This window comes from Geotrypetes seraphini, chromosome 1 (assembly GCF_902459505.1).
Source record: "Geotrypetes seraphini chromosome 1, aGeoSer1.1, whole genome shotgun sequence".
In the NCBI taxonomy this organism is placed as follows: domain Eukaryota; kingdom Metazoa; phylum Chordata; class Amphibia; order Gymnophiona; family Dermophiidae; genus Geotrypetes; species Geotrypetes seraphini.
In genome coordinates this window covers 229,094,342-229,113,488 of record NC_047084.1, presented here as the reverse complement: position 1 = coordinate 229,113,488, position 19,147 = coordinate 229,094,342, and the positions used below count along the sequence as shown (strand labels likewise).

Sequence of the window (19,147 nt, the reverse complement as noted above, 5' to 3'; positions counted from 1 at the left end):
GATAGTGGAAAACCATTCCAAGAGGCCTGGACAGAGACATATGGAATGATTGAACACAGTGGGAAAGCATTGTGTATTATGTGTAATGAAAGTGTTGTGTCTCGCACATCAAGTGTCAAACGTCACTTTGAGACCAACCATAACAGTGTTGCTGAACTTGGTTTAGCTCAAAGAAAAGAGTTCCTTATAGGAAAATTAAAGAAATATCACTCCCAGTCTCTTAGTTTTAGCAACTATCTTTCAAAAACTAATCATCTTACAGTTGCCAGCTTTCAAATTTCACTGTGCATGGCAAAACATGGTAAGCCCCTCTCTGATGGAGATTTTATCAAAAAGGCAATTTTGGCTGGGAGTAATTCACTCTTCCATGATTTCCAAAACAAGGATAAAATTGTGCAGCGCATCTCTGAGATGCCACTAAGCAGAAATACTGCAAAAGATAGGGTTCTGCGAATGGCTGCTGATGTTAGTCAACAGCTTACTTGCGACTTACAAAAAGCACCCTTCTACTCCATGTTCTTGGATGAAAGTACAGATATTACTAACCATGCAAGACTAGCGCTCATTTTGCTTTATGCTACTGGTGACATCATGAGAGAAGAGCTGGTAAAACTGCTGTCTTTGCCTGGAAGAACACAAGGGATAGATATCCACAATGCTGTGATGGAGGCTTTTTCATCACTAGACATAAGTCCAGAAAAAGTGGTTTCAGTTACTAGCGATGGAGCACCTAGCATGGTGGGGACAACATCAGGATTCATTCATTTCTTTGCTAAGGAAGCAAAACATCCACTGATTCAATTTCACTACATAATACATCAAGAGGCTCTCTGCGCCAAAGAAAGCAGCAAAAAACTTGACGATGTCCTCAAAGATGTAACAAAAATGGTGAACTTCATCATGGCGTGTGCTCTTAATTTTCGACAATTTCAAGCCCTTCTTGATGAGGTTCAGGCACAATATAACACTTTACTGATGTACAATAATGTCCGGTGGCTGAGCAGAGGACGAGTGTTAGAGAGATTTGTGGCCTGCTTGGAAGAAGTTAGGCTATTTATGAACGAAAAGGGGGAAGACTATCCTCAACTCACCAACATGGCCTGGCTTACCAACCTCATGTTCTTTACAGATTTTACTAACCACTTTAATGTACTAAACAAAAAATTACAAGGCATGGGAAAAAACAGCAGAAAGCATGTTTAGTGACATCAAAGCTTTTGAGAGAAAATTGCATGTTTTTGAAAAAGACCTTGAGAGTGGACAGCTAAAATATTTTCCCAACCTAAAAATACATTTGGATAATTCTACAACATTTGTGGACAGTCATAAAAAACACCAGGAAATCCACAAAGCATATTCCACCATTGTAGCCGAAGCAAAGGAGAATTTTAGTAAAAGATTTTCTCAGTTCCGTAAGATGGAGACAACCCTTTTATTTATAACTTCCCCAGAAAAGTCCACATTTGAAGATCTTGATCTTTCCTGCTTACAGTGGTTGGATATTCAAAATTTGGAAATGGAGCTACTGGAATTTCAAGAAAGCTCTATCTGGAAAAGTAAATTCAATGACCTGCGTGCGGCTCTTGAACGTATTGAGTGTGAAAGGGTGAAAAATGAAATCACTGCTAGCAGTTCTGAAAATGAAATCCTAAAAGCATGGAATTCTCTGCCAGACAATTTTAAGTCCATGAAAGCACTTGGGATTGCTCTTCTTACTTTGTTTGGGTCATCCTATGCTTGTGAGCAGCTGTTTTCGGCTTTGAATCATATAAAATCTGATGCTAGAAACAGATTAATGGATGACATGAGTGCTGCATGTGTTGCTCTGAAATTAACGCACTATGAGCCAAGGATTGACAAGTTATCAGCATGCATGCAACAACAAAAATCACATTATTTTTTTTCAGAGCATGCCCAATGCATATGTTTACATGAAGCAGTGTTTTCAATTTGCAGTTAAGACACTTTCTAAGTTATTTAAATATTATTTAAAGATGTTATTTAAAAAAGGGACTTTACATGGCCCTGTTGTATTCCAATCTGGAATTTCCAATAAAAACGGTTGGTTTAATTGAAAGCTCTTTTGTTTTCTTTACATCATATTATTAGAAATGTAATGATTTAACTATTTTCTAATTTGATTATAAATTTTACGAAAAAACATGTATAGACTCTTTGGGAATACACACCGAGTCTTGACACAGTTAACAGTTTTAAGAAGTTTATCTTTTTTTTTACTCAGGATACATTTGACATGTTATGTGAATAATACATTTAAAATATATTGTGTAACTGAATCAAATTCTTCCTAAATTTATTAAATTGAATGAAATCATTAAAACATTATAAATTGCCAATAAATTGAAATGAAAACCAAAGGATTGTGAATCAAATTGATTCTCTGACAATACAAAGATTCCAACCTTTAAAAATGATGTTACATAGTTCAGGCAACTTTATAAAGAGTTTTTAGATACTAAAATCTTGTTATTAAGATTTAATTGACGTGCTGGCACTTTGAGGAAATTCTTTGATTTTGTGCGGCAGTTTGGGCACTCGGGCTCAAAAAGGTTAGCCATCACTGCCCTGTACTATCAAGAAAACTGAACAAGCCAAATTATTACAGAATGCTACACAGAAATATCATGTTAACAGAATACCGCAGTCACACATGACAGGAATAGTGTTAGGGGAGTGCAACTAGGGCAATTGCCCCCAGGTCAGAGAGCGCCCTAAGCCAGCTGGAAGCTAAAGAAGCACTGCCTGGGCTTTGCATTCCCCAGTTATATCTAACACCAGCTCTAGCAGGATATATATTTCAAATCTGATATATTCTAATCACAAAACAGAAATAAAATTATTTTTTCTACCTTTTCTTATCTCTGGTTTCTGCTTTCATCTTCTTTTCACTCTCTTCCTTCCAGCGTCTGCCCTCTCTATCTCTTCAATCCAGCATCTGCCCTTTCCATCCACTGTCTGTTCTCTCCCACTTCCATATTGTATCTGCCTTCTTTCTATGCCCCTCTCCCCTTTCCATCCAGCCTATGCCCCCTCTCTCCTTTTTACATGATTCATTCCAGCTTTACTGCTCTCATTTTTATCTCTCCTACACCAGATCTACCATCGTTGTCCCTCTCTGCTTATTTTTCTGCTGACCCCTTCCCATCATCAATCTCTCTACTTTCTTATGCCTGTCTCTCCCCTTCCCCTCCTCTAATCTCCTTGCCAGCTGTTTCCTTCCTTTTTTCCTTCTCTCCTCCTCCTGTCCAGCAATAACTCTCTTCCCTTCCTCCCCTCCCAGCAGTATCTCTCCTTCTCCTTCCCTCCAGGTCCAATAGCAGCTGTAACTTTTTTTCCCCTTGCCCAGGAGCTTCCCAGACTCTTTTCCCTCCTCCCCTCCCAGCAGCATCTCTTTTTCTCCCTCTACAGTACCATCTGTCCCTTTTTTTCCCTTGCCCAGCAGCTTCCCAGACTCCTTTCCCTCCTCCCATCCCAGCAGCATCTCTCCTTCTCCTTCTCCAGGTCCAGTAGCAACTGTCCCTTTTTTTTCCTTGCCCAGCAGCTTCTCAGACTCCAATAGGGGCTTTCTCCCCTCCCAGCAGCTCTCCTTACTTCCCAGCGCAGCGATTCAGGAAGGCAGCCTTGGGTCCTTTGTTGGGTCGCACCGCCTCTGAGGAAAGAGGAAGTTGCATCATCAGAGACGGTCATGACTCAGCAAAAGCCCCAAGGCTGCCTTCCTGAATCGCTGCGCTGGTAAGTAAGGAGAGCTGCAGAGAGGGGAGAAAGCCACTGTTGGAGGCTCCCCATGATCTCTCCTGCCCAGCGTGGACCAGCTGAAAATATCTTGTTGATCTTGCCGGCCCTGCGCGGACCGGCAGGAAATTGAAGTTAATCAATCTCGCTGGCTCTGCGCAGACCGGCAGAAATTTCCTGCAGACCGGCACCAGTCCACGGACTGGCGGTTAGACAATGTTTTAAATGGTCTAAATCACAATGTCCAAGTTCCGTTGATCTTGGGCTGTATAACTTTCGGTTATACATGGTGTACGAATAAGTCTAAGCCAGCCCATGTCCCGCCCAACTCCCACCCTCGACACTCCTCCTGAAACACCCCATTTAGCTTTGGTCGTTCAGCAGCACTATGAAGGACTAGGTCATTTAGAAATACGTCCAAAACCCGTTTTTATTATCGGCACTTGGATGTATTTTGACAATGTTTGTCCAAGTGCCGACTTAGGCCATTTTTTGGACGTTTTTCTCTTTCGATTATGAGCCCCATGTCTTAGAGACATGAATTTACTACATATATTCAAATACAAACTGAGATTTATGGGCCAAAAAGATGGCCCAAAAAATGGGGCTCTCTGTTAATATTCGGGTCCTCAAATCTGCGCGCTCCCCCACCTACCACCCGAACCCATTGCAGGCCTGCCTTAAGCCCTAGTGGTCCAGCGGTGAGCCGGGATAGGAGCGATTCTTCCCGCATCCTGTCCCAGCCAACTGTTAACCACCCTGCTTCCTGGACCTCTCTACAACGTATCATTTAAACCCTGGTGGTCTAGCAATGAAGTGGGGAAGAAGCAATTTTTCTTTGCTTCTGCTCCATGCAGAGCCGCAATCAGAAATGACTTATAAGTCCACGGGGCAGTCTCGTGAGTTCTCATGGTCTCATAAAACTGCCCCGGGATCTTGCGCAGCCATTTCTGATTGCAGCTCCACATGGGGCAGGAGCGAAGAAAAATCGTTCCTGGCCAGCTTCACTGCTAGACCACCAGGGTTCAAAAGGTATGTTGTAGAGGGTTCCTGGAGATGGGGTGGTTAACAGTTGGCTGGGACAGGACGCAAGAAGGATCACTCCTGTCCTGACTCACCGCTGGACCACCAGGGCTTAAAGCAGGGATGTGGGAGGCCTAAACTAAACTAAACTAAACCTTAAGTTTGTATATCGCATCATCTCCACAGAGCTCCACAGAGCTCGGCACGGTTTACAGGAGTTGGTATAGAAAGGAACTACAATGAAAAGTAAAAGGACTTAGAAAGAGAAGTTTAGAGGGACTTCGTATATCGATGAGGGAGGGGTCATTGCATTTTAGAGAAAAGCCAAGTTTTCAAATGTTTTCGGAAGAGTTGGAGGGAGGTCAGGCTCCGAAGCGGGGTAGTAAAGCTGTTCCAGAGTTCGGTGATCCTGAAGAAGAGGGAAGTCCCTAATTTTCCTGCATAGGAAATGCCTTTTAAAGAGGGGAAGGATAGTTTGAATTTTTGAGTGGATCTGGTGGTATTGGGATTAGAGGAGTTCCAGGATAGTGGAAAAAGGGGAGGCAGGATACCGTGTAGAGACTTGAAGGTTAGGCAGGCGCATTTGTAGTGAACCCTAAGGATTACTGGGAGCCAGTGAAGCTTAGACAGAAGCGGGGAGACGTGGTCAAATTTGTTTTTTGCGAAGATTAGTTTAGACACAGTGTTCTGGATCCGCTGGAGTCTATGAAGGCTTTTCTTTGTCAGGCTTATGTAGATGGAATTACAGTAATCCAGTCTGGAAAGAATGATGGATTGTACGAGGACAGCAAAGTGATGATGAAAACAGGATCTCACTTTCCTTAACATGTGAAGATTGAAAAAGCATTTTTTTACTAAGGAATTAAGGTGGTCATTGAAGGACAGTGTGGAATCAATGATGATGCCCAGAACTTTGCATGAGTGTTCGAGCTGCAATTTGGTGCCAGAGGACAGTGAGATGAGGGTGGGTAGCTGATCTAATTTTGGGCCGAGCCAAAGTAGTTTTGTTTTGATCTCGTTTAATTTCATTTGTACGGTGAGGGCCCAGGATTGGAGGCTCGATATACATGAAGAGATGTTCTCAGAGAGATTGGTGAGGTTAGAGTCGGTCTTGAGGAGGACAAGGATGTCATCGGCGTAAGTGTAAAGGGTTTCCAAGGGGGACAGTTGGAGGAGTTTCAGGGAGGACATATAGACATTGAAAAGAATCATGGATAGAGGTGAAAGGTGAGCCCTGAGGAACTCCACAAATCGGTTTCCACGGGAGGGATGAGTAGCCATTCATGTTAACGAAGTAGGAGCAGAAACGTAAGAATTTTGAGAACCAATCTAAGACTGTGGGTCCAGAAGGCGGGGTGGTTAACAGTTGGTTGGGACAGGTCATGGGAACGATCGCTCCTGTCCCAGCTCATGGGAGGCCTGCAGACATTGGAGGATGGGTGAAGAGCTGGGGAGGGAGGGAAGGAAAAAAGGAGGGAGTAAGTCAGGGAGGACTGGCTGCAAGGCAGGGCAATTCAATATACCCAACCCCTGGTTTATATTAGCACAAACGTTTTCTCCCCTTTTTTTTGGGTGGGGTGGAAGGTTTCCTTGGTTTATATAATCGGATTGGTTTATTTTCGAGTATATACAGTAATTGTAAAAAATCTGAAACAAAAGACAGAAAGGAGAAAAATTCTATAAAGGCAATTCTGAAGGAAAGTTCAAAAATGGCTGCAATGCCTAGTAAAGACTTTACTATTCTAATTTTTATTTTTATCCAAACATATTTGTCATGATACTTGAAGATCCTCTTACATATTCTTAAAATTTCACTCAGATTGGATCCAAAACCAAAATGATATCAAGGGGTGGGCAACTACATATGCGGAACCATTGAATAAATTAACAAAAAATATGCTTCTATCAAAACTCTCATCTATCAAAACTCTTCTATCAAAACTCTACCCTGCATGTCCTGAAACTAAAGTATGATCAGCTGAAAAACAAAAACATTATGGTTTATATACATGGAATTAATCAATTCACCCCTTTCCTTCAAAATACTATTTTGTGATCCTTATAGACCTCCTGATCAGTGGTGTAGTAAGGGGGGGTAAGGAGGGTGCGGCCCGCCCTGGGTGCGATCTTCCTAAGGGCGCAGCGGCACCCCTCCTCTTCTCCACCCCCACCCTCTCGCTTGCTTCCCTGCTTCACACTCTTCTCCATGCCCCTTGCCTTCCCCATACCTTTATTGCACTCTCTCTGACCTCACTTCCAGGACCATCGCCTAGGAAGTAACGTCAAAGGTGAGCCGACCCAGACATGGGCAGCATTTTGCTCCCACCAGAGAAGTTTAAAAGGGAAAGGGAAGGGGGTGCACGGGTGGAGGGGCAGGGGGGCCGCCACCACCACCCCGGGTGCCGCTCACCCTAACCACACCACTGAAAAATTTGATGTTACCTGGATGCAAAACCAGCCTGAAAGCTTACTAGGGAATAACAACTACACATGTGATTTTATGAAATTTTGTATAATAATAGGGGGGAAAAAAACCATACTGCTGTCAAAATCCTCAAGTTGCCTTTCACTTGCCCTGAAAATCTGGAGTAGACAAAATATTCAGTGTGAAATATATTAGTGAAGACTGAACATACACACACAAAGACACACAGATGGGGTAATTGCATAAGCCTCCTTTACTATGGAAAGCAGTAAGGCTTTAAATATTTGAATGATCTTACCTAGTGCTGAAATCCAGTATGGATATAGTTCTTTTGTGAGGAGTGCATCATCTATGTTTGATAGATAACATTTCAGCACATCAGTCACATCTTCCAACTGGTGTTTCCCAGTCCTCAGTTTAACATTTCTTGCGTCTTTTTTGAAATTGTCTAGTAGCTCATTCACCGTGGAAGGGCTGCCATTCGTCAGGTAAATGAATTTGTACCCTAGACCTGAGATTATGAAAACAATTTTGCTCAGTTATATAATCTGACAATCATGTCAACATTGCATTTTATAACATCAGATGACTAACATAAGAACATAAGCAGTGCCTCTGCCGGGTCAGACCAGAGGTCCATCCCGCCCAGCAGTCCGCCCCCGCGGCGGCCCAACAGGTCATGACCTGCTTTAATCACCAGAAGGGGCCCCCTTGCCCCCTAGGTTTCTCATCGAAGTCCTATCTTCCCATCAATGTCCTAACCCTCCGGCCTTGCACCTGCACGACCTGGTCTATACTTATGCAACACCCCAGCACCTCCCTCAGTACCCCACGATCCCCTTTTCCCTCAGGAATCTGTCCAATCCCTGTTTGAATCCCTGTACTGTACTCTGCCGGATCACTTCCTCCGGGAGCGCATTCCATTTGTCCACGACCCTTTGGGTGAAAAAAAACTTCCTTGCATTTGATTTGAACCTATCTCCCTTCAGTTTCTCTGAGTGCCCCCTCGTACCTATCGTCCCTTTTAGTCTGAAGAACCTGTCCCTGTCCACCCTCTCTATGCCCCTAAGTATTTTGAAGGTCTCTATCATATCCCCCCTGAGCCTCCTCTTTTCCAGAGAGAAGAGCCCCAGTTTATCCAGCCTCTCAGCATATGGGCAGTTTTCCAGCCCTCTTACCAGTTTCGTTGCCCTCCTTTGGACTCTCTCAAGAACTGCCATGTCCTTCTTGAGGTGCGGCGACCAATATTGAACGCAGTATTCCAGATGTGGGCGCACCATCGCTCGATACAGCGGCATGATGACTTCCCAAGTCCTGGTTGATATGCCCCTCTTGATGATGCCCAGCATCCTGTTGGCTTTTTTCGAGGCTGCTGCACACTGTGCGGATGGTTTCATGGATGGATCCACTAGCACACCCAAGTCTCTCTCAAGTCCGGTGTCTTCCAGCAATCTCCCCCCCATTTTATACTCGAACAACGGGTTCTTTTTCCCTATGTGCATGACCTTGCATTTATCTACGTTAAAGCGCATTTGCCATTTGTTTGCCCAGTCCTCCAGCTTATCGAGGTCCCTTTGCAGTTCCTCACACTCCTCCCTGGTCCTAACTCTGGCGCAGAGCTTGGTATCGTCTGCAAATTTTATAACCTCACACTTTGCCTCCGTTTCCAGGTCATTGTTAAATATGTTGAAGAGTAGCGGCCCCAGCACCGATCCCTGCGGCACACCGCTCGTGACTCCCCGCCAGTCAGAATATTGGCTCTTTACTCCGACCCTCTGTAGTCTACCTGACAGCCAGTGCTTGATCCATCTGTGTACATCCCCGCCCACCCCGTGGTGCCACAGCTTCCTAAGCAGCCTTTCATGTGGCACCTTGTCAAAGGCCTTTTGAAAATCGAGGTAAATGATGTCTATGGGTTCCCCTTTGTCCACCTGACTGCTTATTCCCTCAAAGAAGTACAGAAGGTTTGTCAGGCAAGACCTTCCCTTACAGAATCCGTGCTGGCTTGTCCGCAGTAGGCCATTTTTCTCGATGTGCTCGCAAATGCTGTCCTTGATCATTGCTTCCACCATCTTCCCTATAACTGAAGTCAGGCTCACCGGCCTGTAGTTCCCGGGGTCACCTCTCGATCCCTTCTTAAAGATAGGTGTGACATTCGCCAGTTTCCAGTCCTCTGGTACCTCTCCAGTTTTCAAGGATAGGTTGCAAACATGCTGGATTGCGCCCGCTATTTCCTGACTTAGTTCCTTTAGAACCCTTGGGTGGATCCCGTCCGGTCCCGGTGATTTGCCGCTTTTCAGTCTGTCAATCTGCTTGAGGACATCCTCCCGACTTACCTCTATATGCCCCAATCTTTTGGCCTGCTCCCCACTCATGAGCTCCTCTGAGTCCGGTATATTGGACGTGTCCTCGCTCGTGAAGACCGACGAGAAGAACGTGTTCAACCTCTCAGCTACCTCTTTATCCTCCTTAATCACTCCCTTCCTATCCCCATCGTCCAATGGCCCCACCTCCTCTCTCACTGGTTGCTTCCCCTTTACGTAACTGAAGAATGCCTTGAAGTTTTCTTTGTACATACTAACTTTTCTTTGTACATACAAATAGTTTTATGATCCAGAAAATATAAATGACAAATGATAAAACCTAACATCTCCCATTTGCTGATTGCTCATATCATCAGAGAGGAAGATTTTTAAATATTTATGTATTCAGTTTTCTATGCCATTCTCCCCAGGGAGCTCAGAATAGTTTACATGAATTGATTCAGGTACTCAAGCATTTGTCCTTGTCTGTCCCAGCGGGCATCACAATCTATCTAATGTACCTGGGGCAATTGGGGAATTAAGTGACATGCCCAGGGTCACAAGGAGCAGTGTGGGTTTGAACCCACGACCTCAGGGTACTGAGGGTATAGCTTTAACCACTGAGCCACAATTTCCACTTACTCATTCACTCATCTTGCTCTTTTATTTATTATTTATTTAAAAATTTATATACAGTACTCCCCCGATATTCGCGGGGGGTTCCGTTCCAGGAACCCACGCAAATCTTGAAAAACCGTGAATACGTTTTTTAGCGGGGGAGACAGGAGAGGGCAGCTCCTGATTGGTGAGGCCCGACTTTAGTGCAGGAAGAGGTGGTCGGAGAATACCGTTAGTGATTTCCTTCACTCGCCGGTGCTCCGGCTGCCCTCTCCTGCCCGGTCATTCGTGGTCGGAAAATACCGTGAATGACTGGGACTGAGAATCGCTGACCACGAATGACCGGGGGAGTACTGTACCACATACAACTATGCGGTTTCCATACCACATACATAAAATCTTGTTTCCCTCCGATTATCACAATTAACATAGACATGTCTAAATAACATTGTTAATTATCCCTGTTGTAATAGGGATAGAGCACAAATTCAATCAATTCAGAAATACAAGCAAGCTTTAAATCATACATTGATGTAAGAAAAATTCTAAAAGATGATAATCAACTGAAATATACCTTAGCATAAAATGCATTGGCAAATAATTGAGTTTTCAGCATTTTTTTTTAATTCATCTTCCCCATACAAAACTGTAGGATACCAGGCAAGGCATTCCACAGTTCTACGCCAGCCACAGATATAATTGATGCTCCGATCCTAGCATGCATGGCTGACATTCCTCCAAACTTACTTTCATCCCATTTACATCTCTAAGCTCTTTTCTAGGTTTATAGATCTGGAAGAATTCTTGTAAGATCTTGAACTGCATTCTTTGTTGTTGTGCTGTCTTTCTGTCTATCCATAGGAGGGGTCTTATTGAACCTGGGCTTGGATGCACCAGGAAGGGGCAAACACTTGCCATACTCTAAATAGGGTCTTTATTACCTACATATTCAAGACAAATTAGTACAGTATGTACAATATAGAAAATACTATACTCACCATACTGTGTAATAAATTCTATGCAGCTGTTTACTATAATAGGGACATCATTTTTGCCAAGTTGTTGATCCTGTAGAGCATCACCAGTTGTACCTGCTGCTTTTTCAACTGCAGTAGACCAGGCTAGAAAATCTAATTGTGTGTGGCCATGGATGTAGAATGTTCTGCAAAGTTTACAAATATTTCAAAATTTTAGGATATATTTTAAATTTAATTTTCAAACATGTTTATTAACCACTTCCACAATGGAAAACCAGCCGTTTAAGGCTAAATATAATAAAATACAACATACAATATGTACACATAAGAACATAAGAATTGCTGCTGCTGGGTCAGACCAGTGGTCCATCGTGCCCAGCAGTCTGCTCACGCGGCGGCCCTTAGGTCAAAGACCAGTGCTCTAAATGAGTCCAGCCTCACCTGCGTATGTTCCAGTTTAGCAGGAACTTGTCCAACTTTGTCTTGAATCCCTGGAGGGTGTTTTCCCCTGTAACAGACTCTGGAAGAGCATTCCAGTTTTCTACCACTCTCTTGGTGAAGAAGAACTTCCTTAAGTTTGTACGGAATCTATTCCCTTTCAACTTTAGAGAGTGCCCTCTCGTTCTCCCTACCTTGGAGAGGGTGAACAATGTCTTTATCTGCTAAGTCTATTCCTTTCAGTATTTTGAATGTTTCGATCATGTCCCCTCTCAATCTCCTCTTTTCAAGGGAGAAGAAGCCCAGTTTCTCAAATCTCTCACTATACAGCAACTCCTCCAACCCCTTAAACATTTTAGTCACTCTTCTCTGGACCCTTTTGAACAGTATCATGTCCTTCTTCATGTATGACACCTGTGCTGGATACAGTACTCCAGGTGAGGGCGCACCATGGCCTGGTACAGTGGCATGATAACCTTCTCAGATCTGTTCGTGATCCCCTTGTTAATCATTCCTAGCATTCTGTTCGCCCTTTTCACCGCTGCCGCGCATTGCGCGGATAGCTTCATCGACTTGTCAATCAGAACTCCCAAGTCTCTTTCCTGGGAGGTCACTCCAAGAACCGCCCCGGACATCCTGTATTCGTGCATGAGATTTTTGTTACCGATTTGCATCACTTTACACTTATCCACGTTGAACCTCATTTGCCATTTCGATGCCCATTTCTTGAGCTTGATTATGTCATGTTGCAGATCGTCGCAATCCCCCTGTGTCTTTACTACTCTGAATAACTTTGTATTGTCCGCAAATTTAATCACCTCACTCGTCGTACCAATGTCCAGATCGTTTATAAAGATGTTGAAGAGCACGGGTCCAAGCACTGAGCACTGCGGCACCCCACTGGTGACGCTCTTCCAGTCCGAGTATTGTCCATTTACCCCCACTCTCTGTTTCCTATGCTCCAGCCAGTTTTTAATCCACATGACTATTTCACCCTCGATTCTATGGCACGCAATTTTCCGAAGTAGTCATTCATGTGGAACCTTGTTGAATGCTTTTTGAAAATCCAGTTATACAATGTCGACCGGGTCGCCTTTGTCTATCTGCCTATTTACTCCCTCGAAGAAGTGCAGCAAGTTCGTCAAACAAGATCTACCTTTGCTAAAACCATGTAGGCTGGTCCTCATCAGACCGTGCCCGTCAAGGTGCTCAATGATGCGGTCCTTTATCAGCGCCTCTACCATCTTTCCTGGTACTGAGGTCAGACTCACCAGTCTGTAGTTTCCTGGATCTGCCCTCGAACCTTTTTTGAAGATCGGCGTAACATTTACCACCTTCCAATCTTCCGGAATCTTTCCCGATTTGATTGACAGATTGGCTATTAGTTGAAGCAGTTCAGCTATAGTCCCTTTCAGTTCCTTGATGACCTTCGGATAGATGCCATCCGGTCCCGGGGATTTATCAGTCTTAAGCTTATCGATCTGCCTGCGTACCTCTTCTAGGCTGACAGTCAACCCTGTCAGTTTCTCGTCTTCATTTTCAGTATAAGGTCTGATGGGTTCCGGTATGCTGTGTATACATCCTCTTCGGTAAATATAGACACAAAAAATGTGTTCAGTTTGTCGGCGATGGCTTTGTCTTCCTTTAGCACTTTTTTTCTTCTATGGTCATCCAACGGTCCCTTCACGGGTCGTTTCCCCTTAATATATCGAAATAACGGCTTGAGGTTTTTTGCCTCCTTGGCTATTTTTTCCTCATAGTCTCTTTTGGCCCCTTTTACCGCCTTATGGCACCTGCGTTGATGGTTTGTGCTTATTCCAATTTTTGTCTGTTCTTGACCTTTTCCATTCCTTAAATGAAGTTTTCTTGTCTCTGATCGCTTCCTTCACCTCTACAGTGAGCCACGCCGGTTCCTTGTTCTTTTTCCTCTTGGATCCCTTGTTGATACACAGTATATATAGATTTTGCACCTCGGTGACTGTGTTCTTAGAAAGGGACCAAGCTTGCTCTAGCATTTTTACAGTGCTTATCCTCTTCTTAATCTTCTTCCCCACCATGAGTCTCATCCCTTCATAATTCCCTTTTTTTGAAGTTCAGTGCCATGGCCGTCATTCTGGACCGATGTTTTGTCCCTGCATCCAGGTCGAAGCGGATCATGTTGTGATCACTGTTTCCCAGCGTCCCTTCTACTTCTACACCTTGTGCCGGTCCTCACAGTCCATTTAGAATTAAGTCCAGAATTACATTTCCTCTCGTATTTTCCTTGACAAGTTGTTCCAGGAAGCAATCGCCTACAGCATCCAGGAACTTGGTCTCCCTAGCGCAGCCCCAGAGATGCCTAGGTTCCAGTCTATCCCCAGATAGTTGAAGTCACCCATGATAACTGCGTTGCCTCCCTTGCAGTTGCGTTTAATCTCGTCCGTCATTTCTCCATCAGTTTCTTCGGACTGTCCTGGGGGTCGATAGTAGATGCTGATCTTCGTTTCCAGTCCATTTGTTCCTGGAATTTTGACCCATAGAGACTAACTTATCCGTCTGTTGTGGCGTGTTCTCTCCAGTAGATTCAATTCCGTCTTTGATGTATATGGCAAAGTCCCCATCTTTTTGAGCCACTCTGTCTCTGCGGTATAGTTTGTATCTCGGTAGCACAGTGTCCCAGACGTTTTCATCAGTCCACCATGTTTCCATGATGCCAATGATGTCCATGTTATTTTTTTGGCCCATAGCTTCTAATTCACCCAACTTATTCCTTAGGCTCTTTGCGTTCTTGTACATACACTTGAGTTTCAGGCCTGTTCCTTTCTTGCATTTCCTTTCCTCTTGTGTCCCTTTCGATATGTCTTGCCTGTGATCTGGTGAGTTTTTCTCTCTATCTTCCTGCATGGTATCTACCGGGTATACCGGTTCCCGAACCATCGACTCTCTCTCTCGGTCGACTGTAGGCTTTCCCCTTCTTCCTAGTTTAAAAACTTCTTAACTTCTCTCTTGATGTTGCTTGCCATGGGACCTGTAGTTAGTAGTACTTTCACTGCAAAATTCTTATGGCTCTATCAACTCTCAGTCTCCAGGTTTCATTTTAAAAACCCATGCAACACCCCACTCAAACAATGAATGCTAATAGCCTTGAATCCTAGCAATAGAATTGGTGGAGGAGGGAAGTATTTGGGGGTGGTCCACACAGTAATTTTAAACTCCTATCCCTTTAAAATAGTATCAAAAAAGCATCATGACATATGTTAGTAGCCTGATGCTCTCAGAAGAGAAAGAATGGCAATTCAAAGATGGTTTTATTTTTCCACAAATAGTGCTGCTGGATTTTTTTGCATGGAGTTTTTTTTGTCTGTGTGTCATTGTTGGGTGTGAAGGCATGGAAGTTATAGCTGTAGTGTCAGGAAATATATTCCATTGGGCAAAGATAGTGGCAGGTTTAGAGAGGGGTGGAGCTTTGTGTGATTGGTGGCTTTGGGGGACCCCAGGATAGGGTTACCTCTTTTTAGAGGACTGCCCGGGGTTCCGAATGGACTTTCCAAAACCCAGAAGTTTGTCAAGATTTTGGAAAGCCTCAACGAGCTCCGGTCGTATTTACAGGGCATCTGAGCATGCATGGATGATGTCAAACACATCAGGAAAAGAAACCAAGCGGGGGAGTAGGTCAGTGGACATCAACCTTGGAAACAATGTTTATTGAATTCGGTACAGCGCTGTGTGCGTCTGGTAGCGCTATAGAAATAATTAATAGTAGTAGTAGTTAAAACACTAAGGGGCTCATAATCGAAAGAGAAAAACTTCCAAAAACCTGCCTAAGTCGGCACTTGGACGAACATTTCTCAAATACGTCCAAGTGCCGATACTAAAAACGAGTTTTGGATGTATTTCTAACCGGCCTAGGCCTTCATAGTGCTGCTGAATGAGGGCATTTAGGGAGGAGTGTCGGGGGCAGGAGTTGGGCCGGACGTGGGCCGGCTTAGACTTAATAGTACAGCATGTATAACCGAAAGTTATACAGGCTGGGATCGACCCTATTCTGAGGTCCCCCAAAATAGGCAGCATATTCTCTACATGTGGGTGACCTCCAAGCTAACTAGAATGGGATGGAGGGACAGTTGGCAAATTAGGATAACAGGTTTTGCAAAACAGACTGGCTAAAGTGGCCGTCACGCCTGGAGAAAGCATCCAGACAGTAGTGAGAGGTGAATGTATGAATCGAGGACCAAGTGGCAGCCTTACAGATTTCCTCAATGGGAGTTGAGTGGAGGAAAGCAACAGATGCCGCCATCGCTCGGACCTTGTGGCCTGTGACTCGACCCAGCAGGGAGAGGCCAGCCTGAGCGTAACAGAAAGAAATACAAGCGGCCAACCAGTTAGAAATGGTCTGCTTAGAAACAGAGCGACCCAAGTGATTAGGATCGAAAGAGAGGAACAGCTGGGGAGCAGAACGATGAGGAACGGTGCGCTTCAAGTAGAAGACCAGCGCACGCTTACAATCAAGAGAATGCAGAGCCGCTTCTCCAGGGAGAGAATGGGGCTTTGGAAAAAACACAGGAAGAACAATGGATTGGTGGATGTGAAACTCAGAAACAACCTTAGGCAAGAACTTAGGATGGGTACGAAGAACCACCTTATCATGATGGAAGACAGTGAAAGGTGGGTCCCCCACCAAGGCTTGAATCTCACTGACTCGACGGGCAGACATGAGAGCAATAAGAAACATAACCTTCCAAGTAAGATATTTCAAGTGAGCCCGCGCTAGCGGCTCAAACGGGGGTTTCATCAAATGAGCAAGGACCATGTTAAGATCCCAAACCACCGGAGGAGGTTTAAGGGGCGGATGAACGTGGAAAAGGCCTTTCATGAAGCGGGAAACCACAGGATGAACAGAGATAGGCTTCCCATCAATCGGCTGATGAAAAGCAGTGATAGCATTAAGGTGGACTCAAACCGAAGAGGACTTGAGTCCAGTGCCAGACAACTGCAACAGATAATCCAGGACAGCAGAAAGGGAGGCAGAGATGGGCTCCAGCTGCTGAGTACCACACCAGGAGGAAAAGCAGGTCCATTTCTGATGGTAACATTGGCGAGTGGACTCCTTCCGAGACGCCTCCAGGATGTCCAGCACAGGCTGTGAGAACTGGAACGAGGGCATTAAGCCTTGAGGAACTAAGCCATCAAGTGCAGAGACTGTAGGTTGGGATGAAGAGAAGCCCGACTCTGTGTAAGCAGAGAAGGAAAAACAGGCAGAAGAGGCTCCCTGGAACTGAGTTGTAACAGAAGGGAGAATCATGGCTGTCGGAGCCACCGAGGAGATTTCAGAATCATGGTGGCACGCGAGGACTTGAACCTGACGAGAGTCTTCAGAATCAGAGAGAATGGAGGGAACGCATGCAGAAAAAGGTTCGTCCAATCCAGCAGAAAGGCATCCGCCTCGAGCCTGAGAGGGGTGTAAACCCTGGAGTAGAAATGGGCAACTTTGATTGAGGGGGGATGTGAACAGATCGACATCCGGAGTCCCCCAACGAGCAAACACCTGACGCAGAGTCAAGGAATGGATCGACCACTCATGAGGCTGCAGAAGACGACTCAACTGGTCCGCCAGACAATTGTGCTGGCCTTGAATATAGACTGCTCAAAGGAACATATTGCGGCAAATGGCCGAATCCCAGAGCCGCAAAGCCTCTTGGCACAGGGACAGGTACCCCATGCCCCCCTGTTTTTTGATATAATACATGGCGACCTGGTTGTCCATGCGGATCAGCACCACTCGGTCACGAAGCAGGTGGCAAAAAGCTTTCGAAGCGAGGAAAATCGCTCGAAGCTCCAGCAGATTGATGTGACAGAGGCGGTCAGCACTGGACCAAAGACCCTGAGTGCGAAGACCGTCCAGATGAGCCCCCCAAGCATAGGCTGACGGGTCCGTCATGAGGACCCTTTGCGGAGGAGGGGCATGAAACAGAAAACCTCTGGAAAGATTGGAAGAGAGCATCCACCAACGGAGAGACTTCTTCAACAAAGGAGTCACGATAATGCGTCGAGAGAGAGAGTCCCGATCCTGGTTCCATTGGGACGCAAGAGTCCATTGAGGAATACAGAGGTGAAGTCTGGCAAAAGGAGTCACGTGAACCGTAGAGGCCATGTGACCGAGGAGGACCATCAGGAGCCGAGCCGGGGCCGAAGACAGATGGGTCACCCTCTGGCATAAATGGACAAGGGCCTCCTGCCGAGGCCAGAAGGATCGTAGACGAACAGTGTCCAGGACCGCTCCGATGAACTCTAGAGACTGGGACGGACAGAGGTGAGACTTAGGGAAGTTCACCTCGAAGCCGAGACTCTGAAGGAGTAAGATGGACTGATTCGTCGCTCGCAGGACTTCCTGGCGAGAGGATGCCTTGATCAACCAGTCGTCGAAGCAGGGAAACACCTGCAGGCCACGGAGACGCAGGGCCGCAGCTACCACTATGAGGCATTTCGAGAAAACCCTTGGAGAGGCCGCCAGGCCGAAGGGAAGAACACGATACTGGAGGTGGAGATCCCCCACCCTGAATCTCAGATACCGGAGAGAGGCCGGATGGATCGGAATGTGCGTGGATGCCTCCTTGAGGTCCAACAAGCACAGCCAGTCCCCCTCGTCCAGGAGGGAGTACAACGTTGGAAGGGTGAGCATTCCGAACCTTTCCTTGACCAGAAACTTGTTCAGGGCCCGGAGGTCCAGGATCAGACGCAGGTCCCCCATTTTCTTGGATACCAGAAAGTACCGGGAATAAAACCCCGTGTTCCACTGGTCTGGAGGATCCACCTCGACAGCTCAAAGGCAAAGGAGGGCCTGAGCTTCCCGCAGAAGGAGAAGCAGCTGAGACGGGGCAGAAGGAAACTCTCTTGGTGGAAGGTCCGGGGGCAAGCGACTGAAGTGAAGGGAGTACCCCTCCCGGACAATGGAAAGTACCCAACTATCGGAGGTAAGACTTTCCCACTGAGGATAGAAATGATGGAGGCAGCCCCTGATGGGAAGGGGGGAAGGCTCCAGGAGGAAGGGAGCCCGAAGGCTCATACTGGAATTGTTAATAAGATGGCCCAGGCTTCGCCGGGGCCGGACCTTGGCTTGACGCTGCTGCTGCTGCTGCTGCAGCCGCTTCAAAGGAGGCCGAGAGAACGCAGGAGTAGTTTTCTGTGGGTACCTCCGGAGAGGGATTTTGTACTGCCAGGCCAGAGGGGTCTTCGGCTTAAGGTGCACCAGAGAGGAGAAGGACCGTTCGTATTCCGATAGGCGCTTAGTAGCCGTCTCAATGGAATCATCAAATAGCTCATTACCCACGCAAGGGAGATTGGCTAGACGATCCTGGAGATTCGAGTCCATGTCAACAATTCTGAGCTAGGCGAGGCGACGCATGGCGATTGCAAAAGCCGTGACCCTCGAGGACAATTGGAAGGCGTCATAAGACGCCTGAAACAAATAGAGTCGGAGTTGGGAGAGAGTCTCCTCGAGGAGATGAAACTCCTGACGACGAGAATCTGGACGTCCGTCTGGAAGGAGTGGAGGGCCTCCACACAGAACCGGAGATAGGACGTGAAGATAAAGTTATAGTTAGGACACGGTTCGCCATCATCGAGTTTTGATA

The 19,147-nt window shown here is 45.8% G+C and overlaps 1 protein-coding gene across 9 annotated transcripts in view; it reads right to left on the bottom strand.

Moving 5' to 3' along the window:
* ARAP2 (ArfGAP with RhoGAP domain, ankyrin repeat and PH domain 2) overlaps positions 1-19,147 on the bottom strand; it is a 402,332-nt gene that overhangs the window by 152,126 nt on the left and 231,059 nt on the right. For all 9 annotated transcript variants that reach the window (XM_033947679.1, XM_033947686.1, XM_033947705.1 and 6 more), the window contains 2 exons: positions 11,121-11,284; positions 7,500-7,712 (listed from right to left, as the gene is read on the bottom strand). In XM_033947679.1, the coding sequence (XP_033803570.1) occupies positions 7,500-7,712; positions 11,121-11,284 (377 nt within the window). The remainder of the gene's footprint in view (positions 1-7,499; positions 7,713-11,120; positions 11,285-19,147) is intronic.